The sequence below is a fragment of the Mytilus edulis genome, chromosome 14 (assembly GCF_963676685.1).
Source record: "Mytilus edulis chromosome 14, xbMytEdul2.2, whole genome shotgun sequence".
Taxonomy (NCBI): domain Eukaryota; kingdom Metazoa; phylum Mollusca; class Bivalvia; order Mytilida; family Mytilidae; genus Mytilus; species Mytilus edulis.
In genome coordinates, this window is record NC_092357.1 from 7,393,384 (window position 1) to 7,415,690 (window position 22,307).

The 22,307-nt window shown below is 31.6% G+C and overlaps 1 protein-coding gene across 1 annotated transcript in view; it reads left to right on the forward strand.

The window, feature by feature from the left end:
* Positions 1–7,581: 7,581 nt before the first annotated feature.
* Positions 7,582–22,307, forward strand: part of LOC139503949 (mucin-2-like) — a 40,022-nt gene continuing 25,296 nt past the window's right edge. The window contains exons 1-2 of the mRNA XM_071293991.1: positions 7,582–7,772; positions 21,433–21,641. Of these exons, the coding sequence (XP_071150092.1) occupies positions 7,658–7,772; positions 21,433–21,641 (324 nt within the window). The 5' untranslated portion in view covers positions 7,582–7,657. The remainder of the gene's footprint in view (positions 7,773–21,432; positions 21,642–22,307) is intronic.

Below are 22,307 nucleotides of genomic sequence, written 5' to 3' on the forward strand. Positions count from 1 at the left end.
GACAAATTGAAAACAATTCAAACGAGAATACTAACGGCCTGATTTATGTAGAAAATAATGAACGAAAAACGAATACCTGTATCATGATATAAAGCAACAAATGGCATACAATGGGAGGCAACTCTCATTGTACCTAATTGATAACGCCTTGTAAGGGATTGTTCCTTTGATACTTCATCCGGGTTTATATTAATACCATGTGGTTTTAAGCAAAAGAGCATGTTCCAGCCACTTTTCATTATGTAATTGATGTAAAAAAAAATCTCGGCTTTTTAGTTCATTGGTCAATGCTGAGTTTCACCTGTTCTATCTGTTTATTGGATACTACATGTTTGAGACATAGGTCAGCATTTGTGTTAGAAATGATTGTGATATGTATATGCATGTCCGTCTGGCAGGATTCATCTGACCTTAAACTCACTTTAATGCTTAATTGGTTAATGTTCAATTTTCGTATTAAGATCTGTTTATCGTATACTATCATTAATAGGCTGAGATGTTAACTTCTACGTCATTTTGGTCTTTGGTAAGAATTATCTCATTGGCAAGCATACCACATCTTCTAATTTTTATATTAACTTTAAATAACCTCTTGTTAAAAAAAATGAGAGAAATCCGTTTGCACCAAAAATGCGTCCTTTTGCGCCACAACTTCTTTACTTAAATGCTACGTTTGCGCCACCTATCTTGAAATTACATTGTATCATTTGCGCCAAAAATAAAACATACGTTTGCGCCAATTGATAGAAAATTTACTTCCCTTCCTATTTCTCAGGGCTTGGGACCTGCAGTTTACACGGCAAATGATTCCTTTTCTGAATCATGTCTACTTCTTACTACTGCTGCACGAGTACTCCGCAATTGAATGTTTGTAGTAGCTTGTAGCTTTACTAAAACACAAACATTGAGAAATGAATGCATACAACAGTTAATTGTAATTCTTGATGAATGCGACTGCTCTATTATTGGTACGTCTTGCGGTAGATTGGGTTTCAGCATATACAGATTATGGGAACAAATCACTGTCTTCAACATATGTTGCTAAATCATAATCAGAAAAACGCTTCTATATTTTTGCCTTTTGGCATATCTTGTATTAAATCTTCAGCGAAACAATCATTTTTTTTTCTCTCTGAACACGGACTGTCCAATGCATTTTAAGTCATTTCTCTCGCGGTGTCCATCTTCAGGGTTAAATATCTCCGAACATATGATACTTTATGAGCCATAAATAAGAATAAATACATATTAGTCATTAACCAAAATGAATGATAAATATGTGTAAAGGTAAATTGGCGCAAATGAGTTTCGAATATTGGCGCAGTTGATACATTTGAAAAAAAATTTGGCACAAATGGTACCCCTGAAAACAAAAATTGGCGCAAAAGGACTCCTGCCAATAAGAAACTCTACAAGTTTTACCTTATTTTGGTACCCTGTGGTTAACCTAAAAGAGCTGAAACAAGCTGGCCACGGAAATATTAAAATAAATAGGTAAAACCATAGAGATTTTATGATCGAAAGCTGTTGCTGGATGTTTTACTTACAAATAAATATCTTCGATTTGAATTTTTTCAAAGCAGTAAGAAGTACATGTACATGTAGTGGTAAACGTTCGTCGTCAAATTTGTTCAGAATTTCACTTCCAAACAAGAAATTTTAAAGGAGTAGGTTCAGTAAGACCCCTTTTTGACCCCAAAATATAGCAGTTTTACAAAATTGTTAAAATGTAAACCTTTATTTATTTATTGGACAGTAGAATGCTTCTGCTACATAAATATGGGCTGTTTTTGACAATACAATGCACATATATCCGGTACTAGCACCATTAAGTCATGCTAAATTACTGAAATCCTCATAATTCTAGCATTTTAGTTAAATTTTAGACGGTTTTCGTGTAAAACGAAAGTGGCCGCATTCGTGTTCATCCTTAATATTGAAATGTAAGTTATATTTTATGATAATACATAACATATATAAAGGTTGAGGATGAACACGGATGCGGCCACTTTCATTTTTACCAAAAACCATCTGAAAAGTGACATTTTTCGGCATATTAGGTAGATTTTTCACATTTGAGCTTGAATCGGATCGTTTTTAATGACCAAATCTGTTAAAATCTTTCACATAAACTAATTAATTCAAATAAAATAGACTTTTAAGTGTTTAAAAAGTGGTCAAAATCATTCGTCAGATGAACCTGAAATTTGAGGCCAAAATCGGTCCTTACCGGACCTACTCCTTTACCAGTCTTACTGTTGTATATACGGTTCTCAATAGATACAGAAAATAACAGTTGTTGTCGCTCGAAAATCCCTTGAAACCATTTGCGAGTATGGTCTTGAGGAAACGATGATAGTCCATCGGAAGGGGACGATAAATGACTGACCTTTGTTAAGAGAGAGCCATATCTCTTGCATGCTCTTAAAAGACAACCTTGTAGATTTCGAAAAAGAGCAGTATAATGTCGCTACCGTTCAAGGCAGCGCTCGCACCCGCAAAGTGGAAATGGGTAAATATAAGTTTCAAAACTTGTTTCCCAATCCACTATAAATAAATAGTTTTAAACCTACTTAATTCTCCTAAAAAAACATAACTAAAATATTATATGAGAAAAACATCAGATGACAAAGAAAAACTGACACTCTGTTTGGCCTGAAAAGAATTTAACAAAAAATTTGAAATTTAATAGTTTGACTGTTGTAGATAAGTTCTCAAAAGGATACTGAGAAAAATAGATTTTGTCCCTACTAAATTCTTTACAAAAGGCTTCAGATGACAACGGTAAAATAACTTTTTGTTTGGCCTGAAGAAAAGCTACATGTATTGTCAGCTGTATGCATTTAGCTTGAACAATAAGATGCTCAAAATCGAATCAGAATTTATACAGATAAACGTGCATCTCATGCAGTCTTTGTGTTTAATGACGCAGGTAGACAGAAAAATTCTATAAAAATGTCTCGTATAAATTTTTGTTTTAATATCTTAATCGAAAATGATATTTGCAATTCTCCGTTTCTTATTGAAGACATATTACACCATATATGAAATGCGGCCTTGAATTACAAAAGGTTAATAGAATCATGTGGATATTGGATGTTCATCTGTTTTGTGTCGTCAGTATTATACCAATTAAGTTATAATATTTATTAAAAGTTGAAACGGGTACTCTGTTTTGTCAGCGACATTTTAAAACATGAATAGGTTCTTTTTGAAATATCATACTGGTATATGTAACACATAGAAAAAGAGATTAGTTTAGATAATTTATAAAACATACATCGACTCGATCTGCATAGACATCTGTGACTAGCAATGAAATTATCAAGCTTATTTAGGGTACCATTTCTAAAAGGAGTTCATTAAATATTTACCCAGTATATACTAATATAAATGGATTAATTGCATAAGTATCCAGAAAAGTATACTGACAAAAATGGATTAATTGCATATTTAAATATTCAGTAAATACTGACAGTACTGAGTTTAATAGATAATTAACTAGTATATTACACTGACAGAAATGGGTTAATTGCATAATTATCCAATATATACTGACAAAAATGGATTAATTGCATAAATTTTCAGTAAATTCTGAAAAAAATGAGTTAAGTGCATAACTAGACAAGACAAGACAAATACTTTATTAAAGTCTCACCACTTGTTACATATAAAATATACAGCTTTTTAAAACACAAATTAACAACAAGAGCCACTCTATAAAGAGTTATGAGAGACTAACTATCTAGTATATGCTGGCAGAAATGGATTAATTGCATACTTATCCAAATTATACTGACATAAAGATTAATTGCATAAAATTTTCAGTAAATTCTGACAAAAATAAGTTAACTATCTAGTATATGCTGACAAAAATGAGTTAACTATCTAGTATATACTGACAAAAATAGGTTTGGTGCATATTTAGATTCATTGCATAATTATCTAGTATATATATATACTCATATAAATGGGCTTAACTTACTGCATAACTATCCCGTATATACTGACAAACATTTGTTAATTGCATAACTATCCAGTACCTATCCAATACTATCCAGTATGTATACTAAAAAGTATGGGTTAACTGCTAAGATTATTTAGTATATACCATCAGAAATAGATAAATTGCATAATTATCCCGTAAGTACTGACACAAATGGGTTAGTTGCATTTTTGTTCAGAATATACTGAATTAAATGGACAAGTTTTCAGAAAATACTGCAAAATAGATTAACTAAATAATTATCCAATTATACTGTCAAAAAAATGGGTTCGTTGCATATTTGTTCAGAATACACGGACAGAAATGAATTAATTGCATAAATATTCAGTAAATACTGACAAAAATAGGATTAACTGCATTGTAATCTAGTATATATATATATATATATATATATAACTCGTCTAAACATCAACCCAACAATGTTAGATCTGTAAATTTGCTTTCGCAATTTTTTTGTTCTTCCCTCGTTACTGAGTGACTCAGACGTACTTATATACATGTATATATATAAACAAGTCTAAATTGAAAACTACGTTCAAACCTATAATTGCGTTGGATAAAAACCGCAATTTTTATACGTGTGCATGTAAAACAAATTTCGTTGTAGAAGGGTCTAAATACAGCACAAACAACATTTTCCAAAAGACCAAAAAAGTGAAAAAGTATATTTAAACAAAACGCATTTGACTAACAGGTCGAACAACTGATGTTCTTTAACCCTGCTGACTGCCATTGGCGATTGTCAAATAAAATTGATCACGAGATGTAACAAAATGGATCTTAATATAAATTTAATACTAAACAGAAAACAATAAACTTGTGGCCAATATGTTATGCCACAAACACAAGGTGTCAATATTTTTTTTTGTATACCAGATCTAGATTTCGACAATATATGTCTCTTCAGTGATGTTAGGGATCGAAATGGTATTTGAAAGGCCATATAATTTACCCTCAATTTAAGATAGACTGTTGAATTTTAAGAGTCAATATAGGATGAACGGATCATATAAACCGGAGGGAAAATATGATACAAGCCCAAACGAAAAAATATAAACAAGTCTAAATTGAAAACTACGTTCAAACCTATGATTGCGTTGGATAAAAACCGCAATTTTTATACGTGTGCATGTAAAACAAATTTCGTTGTAGAAGGATCTAAATACAGCAAAAACAACATTTTCCAAAAGACAAAAAAAAAGTGAAAAAGTATATTTAAACAAAACGCATTTGACTATATATATACTGACATAAATAGGTTGTTTTGTACGTACGTACTTTAAACTTTGCAATGTCATTAATCTTAAAATTTGTCTCAAATTATGTAAAATCGTAGAAAATTTCTTTTGTATTTTTTTTCTTTAAGAGGATGACAATGCAATGAGCTGTGTCCCTAAAAAACAGAGTATGCGAAGTGTAACAGTTTCAGAAGTTTACAAAATTACATTCTTAATATGCATTTAAAAAAACACGACGGGTTGGACGATCAATGCCTTTGAATGGGACATATGTTTGCGCCCCCCCCCCCCCCCCTCCCCCAATGCAATGAGCTGTGTCCCTAAAAACAGAGTATGCGAAGTGTAACAGTTTCAGAAGTTTACAAAATTACATTCTTAATATGCATTTATAAAAACACGACGGGTTGGACGATCAATGCCTTTGAATGGGACATATGTTTGAAAAAAAGCTACTCTTATCAGACACGTGCAACGGTTAATGAAGGTTTGGATTGGGTTGCACAAGGTCATGTTTTTCTTTAATTGGGAAAGAAAATGGGGAATGTGTCAAAGCGACAACGACCCGACCATAGAGCAGACAACAGCCGAAGGCCATCAATGGGTCTTCAATGTAGCGAGAAACTCCCGCACCCGGAACGGTCATATTTTTCTTTGACTATTAATGACGTCTTTACTCTTAATCCAATGAATGTTGTATCTGTACTGATTGAAAATTTATTCTCAGATGCATGTTTTTTTCATTAGTTGTTAGTGGCTTTGCACTAGCTGTCAGTAACTGCGAGTACTCTCAGATCTATACTTTTTGTTGTTGGGATATACAAGTACCCGGCCACGTCCACTTTGTGTTTTCTGTTATATGTATTTCTATTTGTATCCATCTGATGATAAAGCCATTTTCAACTGAATTTTATAGTTCGTTCGTATGTTGTAATGTTACACCACTGTCCTGGGTTAGGGAAATTGTTAGGATTCTGCTAACATGGTTAACCTCGCAACATTATGTATGTATGTGTCTGTCCCAAGTCAGGAGCCTGTAATTCAGTGGTTATCGTTTGTTAATGTGTTACATATTTGTGTTTCGTTCAATTTTTTTGAATACATAAGGCCGTTGGTTTTCTCGTTCGAATTGTTTACATTTGACATTTTGGGACCTTTTTAAGCTGACTATGCGGTATGGGCTTTGCTCGTTGTTAATGACCTTACGGTGACCTGTAGTTGATAATCTCCGTGTCATTTAATCTCTTGTGGAGAGTCACAGTGTCTCGTAGGATTCGAATACGAAGTGTGAACCGTGTGTACTAAACCAGAGGGTGTAGATTGGGAAAAAGAGGGAGAAGTTCTTTCTTCAAATGTCATGCCCTTTTTCTCTGGTTTTTTTTTTTTTTTTTTTTTTTGGTTCATAATTCGCAATAAACATGCATATTCTTTATATTTCAACGCCCTATAGTTTTCTATTCTTTATATTTCAGCACTGTAAATATAAAAAAGAAGATGATGTATGATTGCCAATGAGACACTGTTTTAGTTTTTCGACACGATCAATCAGAATATATTGTTTTTTAATTTAACACTGACTATCAGGTATAGTGGGAATTTGCATGACCAGAATATTATTTTTCTTCATCAAATTGGGGATCAGAATATATTTTTTGAAGAAAAAAAAAACGTAACACCGTCCTCCCCTTGTAGTTAAATGGTTGATCTCTAAAAAGTCAATCCGAATTTAAAAATAAAATGTGTGATAAAAAGTTAAGTCACACATTATGAAATTGTTATATCTGCATAGTACGCTCTGACTCTTGAAAAAAAGTTTTCGTTTTTTTAGTTGCATTTTAAAATTTGCATATGGTTCAAAATAACAACCAAAGAGGCAATTAATAACGACAAATTGTATTTAAAAAGTCAAAATGTAACCTCATTGCAATAAAAAGTATACATGTACTAGACGATAACAATCTTTATTGTATGGTTGCTCAACATTCATTTTATAGTCTGTCGAATATTGTTTATATCCCATTTAAAAAATATTGAGGTGTGATAATTATGATTGGCAGCATCTTCACGTCCTGTTTGTACCCGGAATTTTCATTATCCTTTTGTATGCAAATATAAACGTGTTTATCCGAAATTTTATTTATTTATTCGTCCAGCTGCGTTCAAAAGAAATAACTCTAAAATCCCACGCAGGTTATAAATACCGGGTATATATTTAAAAGTCCTTATGATCCAATGGTCATTATAAGTATTTTCATTCTATTCAATATATTTAAATAATCCCTTGATTTCACTACACAGAATTTAAATAGTAAACTGGTCAAGCAAATCGACTATCCAAGCGTTAGTCCAAAACTTAATTTGACACTTATCAGTCAATTTTCATTTTTTCTTCACTTTTTTTTATTCGTATTTCGTGATGGACTTAGTAACGATGAGCAAATGCCGTATTATATTTTTCGTATGGATTTTTATTATTCCTGTTAATTGTTTTCTTAGAATGGACCATGGACAAAATCAGCAAACAAATTTAGGTAAGAAAAATAATGATAGTAACGTTAATTTAATGCATTTGAAGTGGTTTTTTATTTATTTAAATCTTTAACAAATACAACAGAGTAAATGAAAAGCTTAAGATGAATCATACGGTTAGAGATGTGGAAACACTTGTAGTTTTTGTCTACCGGGACTTGGGATATACATGTATTACAAAAAATGAGACCCCTATAACACATATTAGTCACAGTTAGTAATTAATGACAAATGTAGGAGTCAATTAATAATAAAATACACTTCGGTCTTCAATTTGTGTTTCTTCATCCTTTTTTTATTATTATTTTGGTTATACAATACTAAGTATGTAATTCCGCACGTATTTCTAACCAAGTTTGCTCTCTCTCTTTTCAACGTTCGGAAGTAATTTAAAAATACTAATTGATATTCGTTTTCAAAGGTATGTCGCACCTGATGTGTTTTCTCCGAATTATTGCTTTTAAATATTTTGTGTTTATTATTTACCACTCAATGACCGATGTAAGTCATGATCCATGAAATCATAATCTTCTGATTATTATAAAACATGTGATAAGACGAACTTTTATTAAAAATACACAATACAGAAAGAAATAAAATATGTGCAAGATCTGATATTATTACAGTATACAGTGTAATGGGATCGATTAAAACAATAGATATAAAATGTAATATTTTAATATAGGAATTTAAAAACTTAAAAATACAAATCGATGGAAGATCATTTTTAAAAGGTATAACTAACTGTAGTAAATAGAATGAAATTCAAAACAGTGTGGCTACATTCATCCACTGGGACAATTTACGTGAACGTTTGTCTGTAACGACCACTGTTCACGACGTACCTACGATAGACATTTAAACTGTGAGGCAACCAAAGGTTTCTTATGGCAAGCCGTTCTCGTCAAAACTATGTTTAAACCCTTTTTTCGAAAAAAATACACACTGAGATTTAAAAACCTAAAATAACACACTGAGAAATCGAAATTACACACTGAGATTTAAAAAAATAAAAAACACACACTGAGAATTCAAAATTACACACTGAGATTTTAAAAAGACACACTGAGGATGAAATAAATTGAAAAACACACACTGAGAATTGTTAATTACACACTGAGATTTCAAAATTACACACTGAGATTTCAAAAATACACACTGAGATTAATATTCAAATTACTTATGAATATTCATGAGATGAATAATTCAACAGATTAATATCTTGATCTCAAGAACTCTTGTCATTATAATGAAATGCGATTCCTTCAACCAAAATTCGTAATAAATTTCAAGACTTAACATCGCTTATATTCATAAGTTAGTTTGTTGCCTATAATTCAGGTCATTACTCTTCCAGTAATTAAACATGGGTCCCTTTTCAAAAGTCTTCCAACTGTTTTCCTGATTTCGCTAGTTAATCTTTTATATTTTCGTTACGTTTATATGCTATAATAGACACTTTCCTTGGACGAGAGGAGAGAGTAAAAATTTTGCTGCATTCTTTTGCAGATTGTTCCAATGTTTTCTTATAATTTTAATAAAGTTTTTCACCATTTGGTTATATTTTGTAATAAGAGTAAGTGGGTATTTTTCTTGTTCTTGTATTTCTAAAGTTTTTTTTTATTAATAATTTGGAACCAAATCGAAGGACTAACGAGTTATGTCCCCTTGTTGTTTTAAGCTTGTAATAGATTCAGATTAAGTATGCTAATTAGATATGTGCGCATAAAAAGTGCGCACAAATCTCAGTGTGTAATTTTAAATTCTCAGTGTGTAATTTTAAATTCTCAGTGTGTATTTTTAAATTCTCAGTGTGTAATTTCAAATTCTCAGTGTGTGTTTTCAGTTTATTTATTCTCAGTGTGTGTTTTTTGAAATCTCAGTGTGTAATTTTCAATTCTCAGTGTGTAATTTTCAATTCTCAGTGTGTAATTTTCAATTCTCAGTGTGCATTTTCATTTTTGTAATCTCAGTGCGTCTTTATGAAATCTCAGTGTGTAAATTTTTAATTCTCAGTGTGTAATTTTCAATTCTCAGTGTGTAATTTTTAATTCTCAGTGTGCGTTTTGAATTTTTTAAATCTCAGTGTGCTTTGTTGTAATTCTCAGTGTGTAAATTTTTCGAAAAATGGGTTAAACATAGTTTTGACGAGAACGGCTTGCCATAGTTTCTTAACGCCTTTAATTATAAAATAATTCGAAAAATTAATCAGGAATAACCTTTATGTTTTGATTTATATAATTGATATAAAATAAAACAACGTGTTATTTCTGATTAATTTTTCGAATTACTTTATTAAGGTGTTGAAAACCTTTGGTGACTCCATAGTTTAAGTGTCTTTAAAAGTACATAAACTTTTAGCTACTTCTTTACAAGCAGAACCAAACACATTGAAAGTCCCAACTATGTACTGGCTTCCGAAGCTGCACAAAAAACCTTACAAATATAGATTTATTTCATCTTCCAGCCATTGTTCAACTACTAAATTGTCTGTTTTACTTACTAGTACACTTGGTACAATTAAAAACCTGATAATAAATTGTTCAAATAAGGCCTTTGAAAATAGTGGAATTAATTACTTTTGGAGTGTCAAAAACTCGTTGGAAGTACTTGATAAATTGCATGCATATATTGGTGATTTTGAATCTGTTCAAAGTTTTGATTTTTCTACCCTATATACCACTTTGCCTCATATTCTTATTAAGAAAAAATTCACATCCCTAATTAACTGGGCATTTAAAAAGTCGGAATGCGAGTACATATGTTCAAACTCTTTTAGATCATTTTTTAGTAGCAATAAACAAAAGAACTATGTCAATTGGACATGCTTTGATACTATTTATGCACTTGAATTTTTACTTGATAACATTTTTGTTCGCTTTGGAGATTCCGTATATCGTCAAGTTATTGGAATTCCAATGGGGACTAACTGTGCACCACTTATTGCGGACCTGTTTTTGTATTGTTATGAGTTACAATTTATGACTAAAATTAGCAAAGACCCATCAAAACAACATTTGATACAAAAATTTAACAATACTTTTAGATATTTGGATGATATATTGGCTCTAAATAATGACGACTTCAGTATGTATACTAAAGAAATTTATCCTGTAGAACTTACTTTAAATAAAGCTAATGATAACAATGACCACTGCCCTTTCCTCGATCTTGATATCTATATCATAAACGGGAAGCTTAATACAAAAATTTATGATAAAAGAGATGATTTTTCATTTCCTATTGTTAATTATCCATTTTTAGATGGTGACGTTCCCTTGTCACCATCTTATGGTGTTTATATATCTCAACTTGTACGATTCGCTCGTGTATGTAACAATGTATTAGATTTTAGCGAGAGAAATTTATGTATTACTGAAAAATTATTACACCAGGGTTTTCGATATCACAAACTGGTCAAAACATTTACTAAATTTTATCACCGGTATAAGGAAATAATTCGTAAATATAACTCAACATGCAGACATCTTATACGTTCAGGTATTTCACATCCAAAATTTTATGGAAATATTCTTTATAAAGCACAAAAATGTCAGTATTCTCCTCAGAAACTAACAAAACCTTTAAATAGACTTATTAAAAGTGGATATAGTTACGATACTGTTGTCAGGTCATTAAAGATTGCATATTTTGGCTTTAACATTGATTCACTGATAGGGTCTTTGCATCGGAACTAAACACATTTATTTCTAAAAAAACAGTTGTTGGCATGACACGGGTTATGTTCTTCTCATATATTTTATGATAGTATGATACTAAACCCCTAACGGGAGGGATTGTACCTGATATTCATATGATGAAGACATAATCTTTCAATCAGTTTAATTGAGGTCTGGAGCTGGCATGTCAGTTAACTGCTAGTAGTCTGTTGTTATTTATGTATTATTGTCATTTTATTTATTTTCTTTTGTTACATCTTTTGACATCAGACTCGGACTTCTCTTGAACTGAATTTTAATGTGCGTATTGTTATTCTTTTACTTTTCTACATTGGCTAGAGGTATAGGGGGAGGGTTGAGATCTCATAAACATGTTTAACCCCGCCGCAATTTTGCGCCTGTCCCAAGTCAGGAGCCTCTGGCCTTTGTTAGTCTTGTATGATTTTAAATTTTAGTTTCTTGTGTATAATTCGGAGTTTAGTATGACGTCCATTATCACTGTACTTTTATGCATATTTTAGGGGCCAGCTGAAGGACACCTACGGGTGCGGGAATTCTCGCTACATTGAAGACCCATTGGTTGCCTTCGGCTGTTGTTTGCTCTATGGTCGGGTGGTTGTCGCTTTGACATATTCACCATTTCCTTTCTCAATTTTATAGTGAGCAGTGGTCGTTACATACAAACGTTCACCTAAATTGTCCCAGTCAATGGATGAATTTAATGTGTCAATCAATGGCCACAGCCACACTGTTTTGAATTTCATTCTAATCCAAAGGAATTCGATTGACTTGCCAGTTCGATTTATAAACAATTAGCATAAGTACATTGTAATCACTAATATATGCAAACTTTGAGTTTTGCTCTTCGGTAAAGTCTTATCAAGTTATTCTTTCCCTACTAAGTCAACAAGAATAAGGATCTTGAATGATCTTGAATTACAGTTGGTTTACGTTTGAATTGTTCTGTTTATATAACTTGTAACATTCTTTAATTTAATGTAAGGACAATTAAAATTTGAACTTTGAACTTTATTACACAATAAATTTAGAAAGCTTTCATGTACATTGAAAACTAAAGAGTTAACCCGCAAGATATTCTTTAATAGGGATACCTACATGTACATTTTGTAGTAGGGTATACAGACGATATTTAAAAGTCTCACCTCTTACAAAACATTGACAAATTATACATGTATGTTCACGCCACTATCATTAGTGTCAAGCGAACGGCTTATTGGAGTAGATTTATGTTTTGATAATTTTTAAGTAATATAATTATAGACATAATATAGGTTTTACAGAAAATTAGCAATCAGTAAATTATTCAGATTACGTAAACTTACATGTATACAAAATTTATAAGGTGTTAATTATATATTATATAGCTTTTACATAAATTCCCTCTAACAATAGTATATATAACTATAATGTATGATTTAAACATAAAACAAATGCCAATGAAACCTCATTCAAATAAATGCAGCTTCAAGAAAAAAATCTATTAACTCTCCCAAAGAATTTCAAAATGAGTTTTATACTACACTGAAGCCAAAATAACTGATAAATCTTAGTTCAGAATAAATTGTTTGGGGCACACCGAAAAATGAGATTTCTTCTCTACAAAAATAAGAATAGAATTAAATATTACGTTCAGCAATTACAGGTATAAAAAGAAAATAGAAAACTTTTTTTTTTTCTCAGACTGTTTATGACTTCTTCATACTAAATCCGTTGGATTTTGACTGATTGATACATTAGTCGAAGAGAACATGATTTATATATTAGTTGAAATTTACTCTGAATTGTAATTACATTTTGACGTACCGGGACCTGTTATAGTAAAACAGGCGAAATGAGTTTTGCTCATTGTTGAAGGCCTATAGTAACATATAGTTGTTTGCATCAATGTCATTTACCCTTCCGGAGCACCTAATTTCACTCCCGATTTTTAGTGGAGTTCGCATTGTTTCTTATTTCTTATTTATAACTATTGATGTAAATGTCCTCTGGTTTTATGCGTGTTTGTGTACTCCCTGGTTTTGATTGTTATTGTCTTGGTAAGTTGTCTATTTAATCTATTATTTTGTACTATTGTTTAGGAACTACGAGTTCTCTTAGACCGGTCCTTTGTATCATGCGTCTTTCTGTTAGATGTGTTTATGCTTCGTGTCAATCTGATAAGTCAACTTGAGCCTTTAGTAACTGATTCCGTACAAAATTGCCCTATGATGTGCCTATAATATGCTGTTAAACCCAGGTCAGAAGAGGATTGAGCGATCGCAAGCATGTTTACTAAGCTTCATTCTTTATGCGCACGTCCCAAGTCAAGAGCCTATAACTCAAGAATTGGCGTAGATAGATGCCTTTCATGTCCCCCCCCCCCCCATTTGTTTGGTAGTTTTATTATAAATCAGACCGTTAGGTTTATTGTTTGAAATTTTTTTTTTTTAATATAGCGGTTTTTTTTTTATAGTGAACTCGGGGGATCGTCGAAGGCTATACGGTGACCTATAGCTATAGCTTCTTATATACATGTTATTTGGACTCTGGTGGTTAGCTGTATCATTAGACTCATACCACATCTTTTTATTTAATTTACATCAAACATGCATTCCAAGATTTATTTAACTGCCTGTGCATTTTTCTAAATTTAGACCTGTTACATAGTTTACGCTGAGACTTCTATAGCACTTAGTGTGTTATATTAATCTCAGGTTTACGTTACTAAAATCATTTTTGCGGAAATTTTATTTAAGAGGTGGCCCATTTCACTCTGATTGGTACAGGAGATAGATACGTTTTTGATACCAGCGGGCCAAAAAAAATATTTGTTTTTCTCTTCTTTCCTGTAAATGTGCTTATCTGCCCTTACACATTTTAGGGACATTAATGGTTAATCACCGTCAAAGTCCAAATACTTTTTGTTTAGTAGTGATTTACTTGAAAAAAAATCACAAATTAATGCTACTATCTAAGTGTGTACGTTTTCATTAAAATATTTAACATACCTTCCTATGCCAAGAGGCAGAATATTTTTTATTTAGTCTAAACATTATTTTAAAATTTCACAATACAGATAACGATCTTTTTAACAAAAAAAATGTGATAAAATCAATAAAATTCCAGGTTTATTGACACATTGTCTAATTCTATATACATGTATGTCCATTGACAAGTACATGTATACATAGCCGTTTAGTCACGCTGGCGTAGCAGGATATGTTTGTATTCCAACAAATAAGAAATTAGTATTTGTAATGTAGTACATGATTTAAACTTCTATGACATACAAACTATGAAATAATGTTTACGCAATAGAGTGATACGTATAATATAACATTAAAAGGATTGATAATACATGTTGATATTGCTATTATGACAAAACTTGAATGGATCACGAATCGACTACACATTTAACAAAATAGTTGAGGTCATTTATTGACTGTCTTAAAAATCGTGACCATGTACGGATTAAGGTAGTCATTGTGGTACTTTCGTAATTAAAAACCTTCTCAATGAAATAGTTTAAAGATTAGAAAATATATGTGTCAGACTATTTATTGGCATGAATGGTCTTAAAACTAAACAGTTTGCACAGGTATATGAAAATGTGACGAGGTCAAACTATAGTTATTGATATTTCAATCAGTCTGTGAGCGGCGGCATGACAGGGGAGTAGTGGGGATAGAGTGTGCACACTGCTCCATCAATTATTGAAATTTTTGATCAAAATTATACTATTCACCAATCCCTCGTACCCTGGTTCCGCCGCTCCTGTAGAATCGCCCATTTTAATCTAAATCGACACAATAACCAATGACACGCAGACGATCGTTGAAAAAAAACCCGAAAACAATTCAGAAAAATAACATTAAGCTTTACTTAAGACAACAAAAAGTAGGAACAACCAAAACCATAAGATATGTCTGCCTTTACCTGCCGAAGCACCTGAGATCTTCCCAGTTTTTGATGGGGTTCGTGTTGATTAGTCTTTAGTTTTCCATGTTGTGTCTTGTGTACTATTGTTTGTCAGTTTGTGGGTTTGTCTTTTCTTTTTAGCCATAGCGTTGTCAGTTTATATTCTAGCTAAATAAAATAAATAAATAAATAATCTTTATTTCAAGAGGATGATCCCATTAGTTAAAACTAATCTTCCTGAGAGCCCTCAAAATAATAATAACATATTTATAAGTACATATAGTATTATAAAGTTATATTATACACAATATACAATCGTATTTAAATAATAATGAAAAAGCATATTAATTTGCACAATTGATGAAAAATTTGTAACATTTTGTTTTAAAAGATACAAGTGTATTACTCATTTTTATTTCATTTGGTAAACTGTTCCATATTTGAGAACCTGAATATGTAAATGTTTTCTTTAAAAAATTTGTTTTTGGTTTTGGAAGATTTAATAGTTTTTCATCAGCTGAACGTAAGTTATAATTTTGATTATCAGTAAAATGAAAATTTTCTTGTAAATAGCTATAGTTAGGAACCATACCATTTAATGATTTAAATACAAGTATTGCCTTTTGGTATTGAATGCGTTTTTCCACATTTAACCAGCGTAAACTATTAAACAATAAACTGGATGATGTCATTATGTCATCTTCTACTATAACCCTAGCAGATTTCTTAAATAACTTATTAAGTTTATTTATTCCACTTTCACAACAGCTTCCCCATATATTGCAACAATAATCAAATAATGGCAGAATATAAGCATTAAAATAGATAATATGTATATGCATAGGTAAATATTTTCTTATCTTTTGTAATAAATTGATTCTGTTTGATATAGTACATGACATTTTATCTATCTGCTGATTCCAATTTAGGTTTTTGTCAATATATAAACCAAGAAGTTTTTCACAATCTACATTTTCTATTTGTTCATTTGAAATATTGATATCTAACTGTTTCCAGTTGAACAAAGTCTTTTTTTTTAACCAACAATCATTGATTTACATTTTTTGGCATTTAATTTCATACAATTTCATAGCTATGAGTTTGAATATTCCTCTGGTATCTTTCGCCCCTTTTTAAATGTCCATATTTACAGAAAGCCAGCCCAAAGTACAAATAATAGATTTCAATTAAACGGCAACATTTACACAACAACGTTTCTTTTTTTATATTTCTATTATTTATATATCATTTATAACCTGACAGTGTTATTTATTCAACCTCAGTACGTAGTGTTCTGCCGAGAGAAAGACACCGACAGAACATTTATAGTTTGAATTCATTTGTTTAACTTGTTTTTTTTTCTTTTTCCTTTGTCTGTATTTGACGATCACGTTATATTGGTAAATGTTTATATTTGGTAAGAACAGCGTCAAAAAAAGAAAAGCAACACAACAAGATTTCGAGGAGAACTTGTTGTGTGCTTTATATCAATTAGATGAGTTAGACCTTCATTACAGGTATATAATTACAGTTTATATTGATGTTGAGTTGTACCGTGTACCCGGTTCGGACGGGATGAGTTTTAGTTCTCTTATATTTTGATACGTTTCCCTCAGTTTTAGTTTGTAACACGGATTTGTTTTTTCTCTATCGATTCATGAATTTTGAACAGCGGTATACTACTGTTGCCAGGGTTTCCCCTGGCTCAATTATTTTTTTCGCCAACTCTTTCGCCAAAACAATTTTTTTTTCGCCACTTTATTTTTTTTTCGCCAAGTAACATAACTATATTTTTCGTTTAAATTTTACCTTTTTTCTACCCCCGCCCTCCCTTAAATCAGATGATTTTGCCCCATTGTGTCTATGATTATTCTCTCAAACTATTTTTGAGTCTACATTTTAATGAATAAACACTAAACATTTACTTTAAAACAACAGAATTTTTTAAAAAGAAAAACAACTCGTGATGGCGTCCGAGATGTGTTATATATATTAATATTCGGTCAACAGGAAGATGAAGAGTGATGAATTTTTAAACATGTCACTCAGAACTTGCTTCCAAATTCAAGGACGATCTGATTTGTAGTTCATTACAACGAAAATTTAATGTGCCGGACTGACAGGAGTAAGTTAGTATACATCTTCTTTTGGAGCAGGGATCTATGATTCAATTTAAACAACTGTTTTTTTATTTAAATTTGTCAGTGTCTAATTCTCAGATAGTAGATACATGATACTGCTGGGCATTGTGTGGTAATAACCGATTATTTTTGTTTGTTTATGAATTTTTCCTTATTTATCTGCTGCATCATTTGTTCATGTTACCTAAAAACATTGACTGATTTTTTTTTGGTGCTTAACGCCACTTTCAACACTATTGTTCTTTTTCGGGTGGTCAGCTTTAACCGGTTGGGAAAGCCGAAGTGCCCGGTGAAAATTACCGACCTTCTGTAGAAAAATTGCGTTTGGAATCGAACACCCCTGTCACGCGCCGAATTCGAACTCACAATTTCAATGTTGACAGGCTAGTGACACAATACCTCGACTACTTAAACTACTCAGCCATCTAAACCCCTCTGTAAACATTGGGTTAACGATCTAAGAAAACAACTCAGCGGATATACGTCTTATTCAGTTGATTGACTTGAATATTTGCATACTATTATTTAAATACGCCGATGACAACAAACCATTTAAATACTGCCTGCTGAACAGTAACATTGTAATATTATAATATTATAATTTGTTTTGAACTTATCTAGTTCACATTCTGGACTGTTTTTCTACCGGTCTATGTGAACGTCAGTCCCACCCTTATTTACATAAGGAATTTAAGTACATATGTATCTAATTCTTAGAATTTTGTGCGTAAAACCAAGTTAATGACCTTCAACAGAAGCCCTTTGTAAGGAAAACCGCCTTCGTCATTCAGGTCTGTTATATTTTTTTTTTTTTTTTTTTTAAACAAAATGACCCCAAACGGTCGATAAAACGTCAGCTACTGAACCATGAATAAACACGCACTAATATTAATAATAAATAAACGCAGGACACCATGACATCCATCCTCTTCCTGAATCAATATTTTATCTGTATTTAATGTGTGACTATTAGTATAATGTTATTTTAGTAGAAGTATGTGGAAAAATATAAACATCTCCTTCACCCGGGTTTATAATTCAGTTGCCTGTCCAAAGACAAGAGCTTGTTATAATCCAGATGTATTCATCGATTGCTGAGTGTTCAATAATTTGTTTTCGTTAATTGCTGTGGTTGACATCAGGGTGGTAGATATTTAAATTGTTTCGTATTAATTTGAAATTCCGATTACGTTACCGCGTAGATCTGCTCATTCTTGAAGGCAGTAAAGCATAGAAATTTGCAAAAGACACAATAGTAATAACGAACGATACCAGGGATCTTTAACTAAAGCAAAGCAATTTTTAAAGAACTAAGTAGTAATGCTAGCGAGTTTGAACTTTATGTTTAACTAGCTGAACTTTAACTAATGTTGTCTAGTGATACCCCTGCTTTTAAGTATTCGGTAAGCCCAGTTGATAAGAGGTAAAATTAAAAATGTGGCACATGTATAATACATAGACAACATAGACTACATAGACAACAAGACCTGTGGCACATGTACTATATGAAGTTCGACTACTTAGTCCACTCACCCATCGAGGCCATTCTGTAAACACTGGGGTTAACAATCTCAGAAAACAGCTCAGCATATATACTTCTTATTGAACTGCTTGACTTTAATATTTGCATACCTATTATCCAAACAAGCCAATGGCAACAAAACATCAGAATACTGCCTGCTGAACAGGAACTTAAAAGTAACATATTGTAACATTGTTTTATTATAATTTGTTTTGAACTTATTTGATTTGTATTCTGGGATGTTTTTTTCTACCGATTTCTGTGACCGTCAGGGCCACCCTTATTCACATAATACATATAAGTACAAATGTATCTAATTCGTTGAAGTTAGTGCGTTAATTCAGGTAAATAACCTTCGGCAGAAGCTCTTTAGAGGAAAAACATTAACCGTCTCAATCACACGAAGCTATCTCATTTGAAATAAACAATTAATGATAATAATAGTCATAAAGTACCCGGCCGAAAAAGATACTATACGATTATTATGTCTCAATTTCATTTGATTACATTTTATTCATTCTTAGTAAATTCATTTTTCTTGTTATATTTTTTTTTATTATTATTATTAATAATATTGGGCGTATACCGTAAACAGTCTTTCTAACAAAAAGTCATTTTATTTTATTTTCTTTGATTTTTTGTGCGAAAAAGATCGTGATGACACAAAAACAGTCCAAGGTCGACAAACGTCACATAGTGAAGCAAGGATAATCACGTACTTGTTTATATAATGATAAATAAACTCAAAACAGCATGACTGCCATCATCTTTCTAAATCAAAGTTTAATCTGAATTTAATGTACTATTATCGTACATAAAGACAGCAGTAGTATACCGCTGTTCAAAACTCATAAATATATTAAGAGAAAACAAATCCGGGTTACAAACTAAAACCCTGGGAAAACGCATCAAATATAAGGGAAAAATCAACGAAACAACAGACACACTGAAGTGAAACAAAAAACAAACGACAATGCAAAACACAAACATAAAACGAACCTGGTACAATTGTTTCATCATTTGATTAGAGATTTTCCGTTTTGAATTATCCTCGGAGTTCAGCATTTTTTGGATTTTACTTTTTATAGTATCTTCTTTATTTATTGTGAGCAACTTACATATACGTTTGGGAATGGTAGAGCTATCAAATTTGATTTTCTAATAAAGATAAAGATTTCTGATTTCATTATACTCGTAGAATATATACGAGTACTCAAGTTGTTATAGGTCTGAATTTTGATCAGATTGTAAATTGGGCAATTGTTGTGCGATCAAAATTAGAGGATAGAACTTCATTAGTTTTTTTCCCAAGTTCGTTTATAAAGTCATTTGCGTGTGACTGTATAGGCCATTGACAATGATAATTGAATATTTTATTGTAAATTGCATGGATGTTTTTCATATGACTTTGGATATTGTCATAAATCATCCGTCACATTAATTACCATATACCAGGAAGTAAACATAACACATTAAAAGCGTGTAAATGTAAAATCAATGATATTTTATGCGACTGTCATACAAGTGAGAGTTTAGCTAGCTACATGTATAAAACAAGGTGTAATCCACCACTTTCTACATGAGAACATGCGTTTTACGAGTCAGGAGTATGACTGTTGTTATCCATAAATTTGATCTGTTAGAGCTTTTGATTTTGCCATTTGATTAGGGAATTTTAATTTTTCTTCGGAGTTTGACATTTTTGTTATTTTACTTTTCACTACATCCATATCTTTATAACTACGCATTGACTTGCTGTTTTTATTAACAAAACTATCATCCGAAGTTTATTACTAGACATTCAAGACTTTGCCCATTCTCATTCCATCTCAAACCATAATGATTTTCAATATGATAATTCTATTATTCATTTTGAAACAAACCAGTCACTGAGACCAAAGGGTTGAAGTCTGAAGTTACATTCCATTTCAGAGAAATTAGTTTGAATAGTAACAATTATACAGCCCTCTTTTACGACCACATGTAATTTTAAACCAATTTCTTTTTTTATTTTACTTAAAGGAACAATTTTGCAATTACAGAACTATATAGAAAACAAAAGAACAGCTAAGAAATGGGAGGTGATATTCATATGAAAAAAGTTAGTTCTGTATCAAACTGTATCTTTGATGGGGTAATAATAGACGAGTGGTTTTAATATACCACTAGCATGTCACCACTGCTTGTGGGTTCGGGTCCTACACGAGGCAGGTGCATTCGACTTCTTTCTTAAATTGCTTTGATTGTTTTCCTACCGAAGGTCGGTGGTTCTCCCCGGTACTCTTGTGTCCTCCACCAATAAAATTAGTCACCATGAAATAATCAGCAATTCTGAAAGTGACGTAAAATACCAATCAGTTAAATAATCATTGTATCTAATTGCTATTTTTTATCTTTGTAGAATACATAAACATATACATAACAGAGGGAGGAAGAACTAAACGATCTACAGACGACACATACCATCCAGAAACATACAACCTTGATCTGCCATTGTCAAAGTCGCATCTTAATTTACATTTGACCCGGAATGACAACATTAGAACGTCAGTACCGACACTTAGCCTTAAAGGCCACTCGGTGACATATACCAACTTAGAAGACAAAATTGTACGTAAAGATTTGGTTTTTTTTTATTGTACCGTTTCTGTCCTTTTTTCGCCCACTTTATTAACAATTTTGAAAAGCACATTTTTAATTTTTACAGATATTGTTGTAGTATTTACATTTAAATCAATTTGATAATAGATTTAAGCAAACGATATTTAACGTTAAAATTCATATGTTTTTAAAGATTTGTTCAAGAAATTATTGAATAGACCTCAAATAAACCAAAATAACTTTGATGTTTTGTTGTACATTTGTACTTTTCTTACATTGTATTAAAAGAAACAAACAGAAAAATGCAACGATGTAATAAATAAAAAAAGGGGGGACGTGAGAAATCATAAACACTTGTAAATTTTCGAAAGGAAATCAAATTCAAGTGTGCAATATGGACTTCCTCAACTTCGATTCGGTCAGTAAATTCATTGTGGATTATCTCCATATTAGGCAATGTTAAAAAGTAAGAAAATTGTTTAAGGTGGGATAAGACACCACGAGTTAATCAGACGTGAATTAAGCTTTGATGCTACATTTTCCTTTTTGCATTTGCCTTTATCTGTGTTAGGAAATTATCGGAAAAAGAAAATCCTCACAAATGGTCGTCATTAATGAGGTTGATTAAATGCAAGAAATTATTTGAAAAGCCCTTTTATCTTATAGTCATTAAAC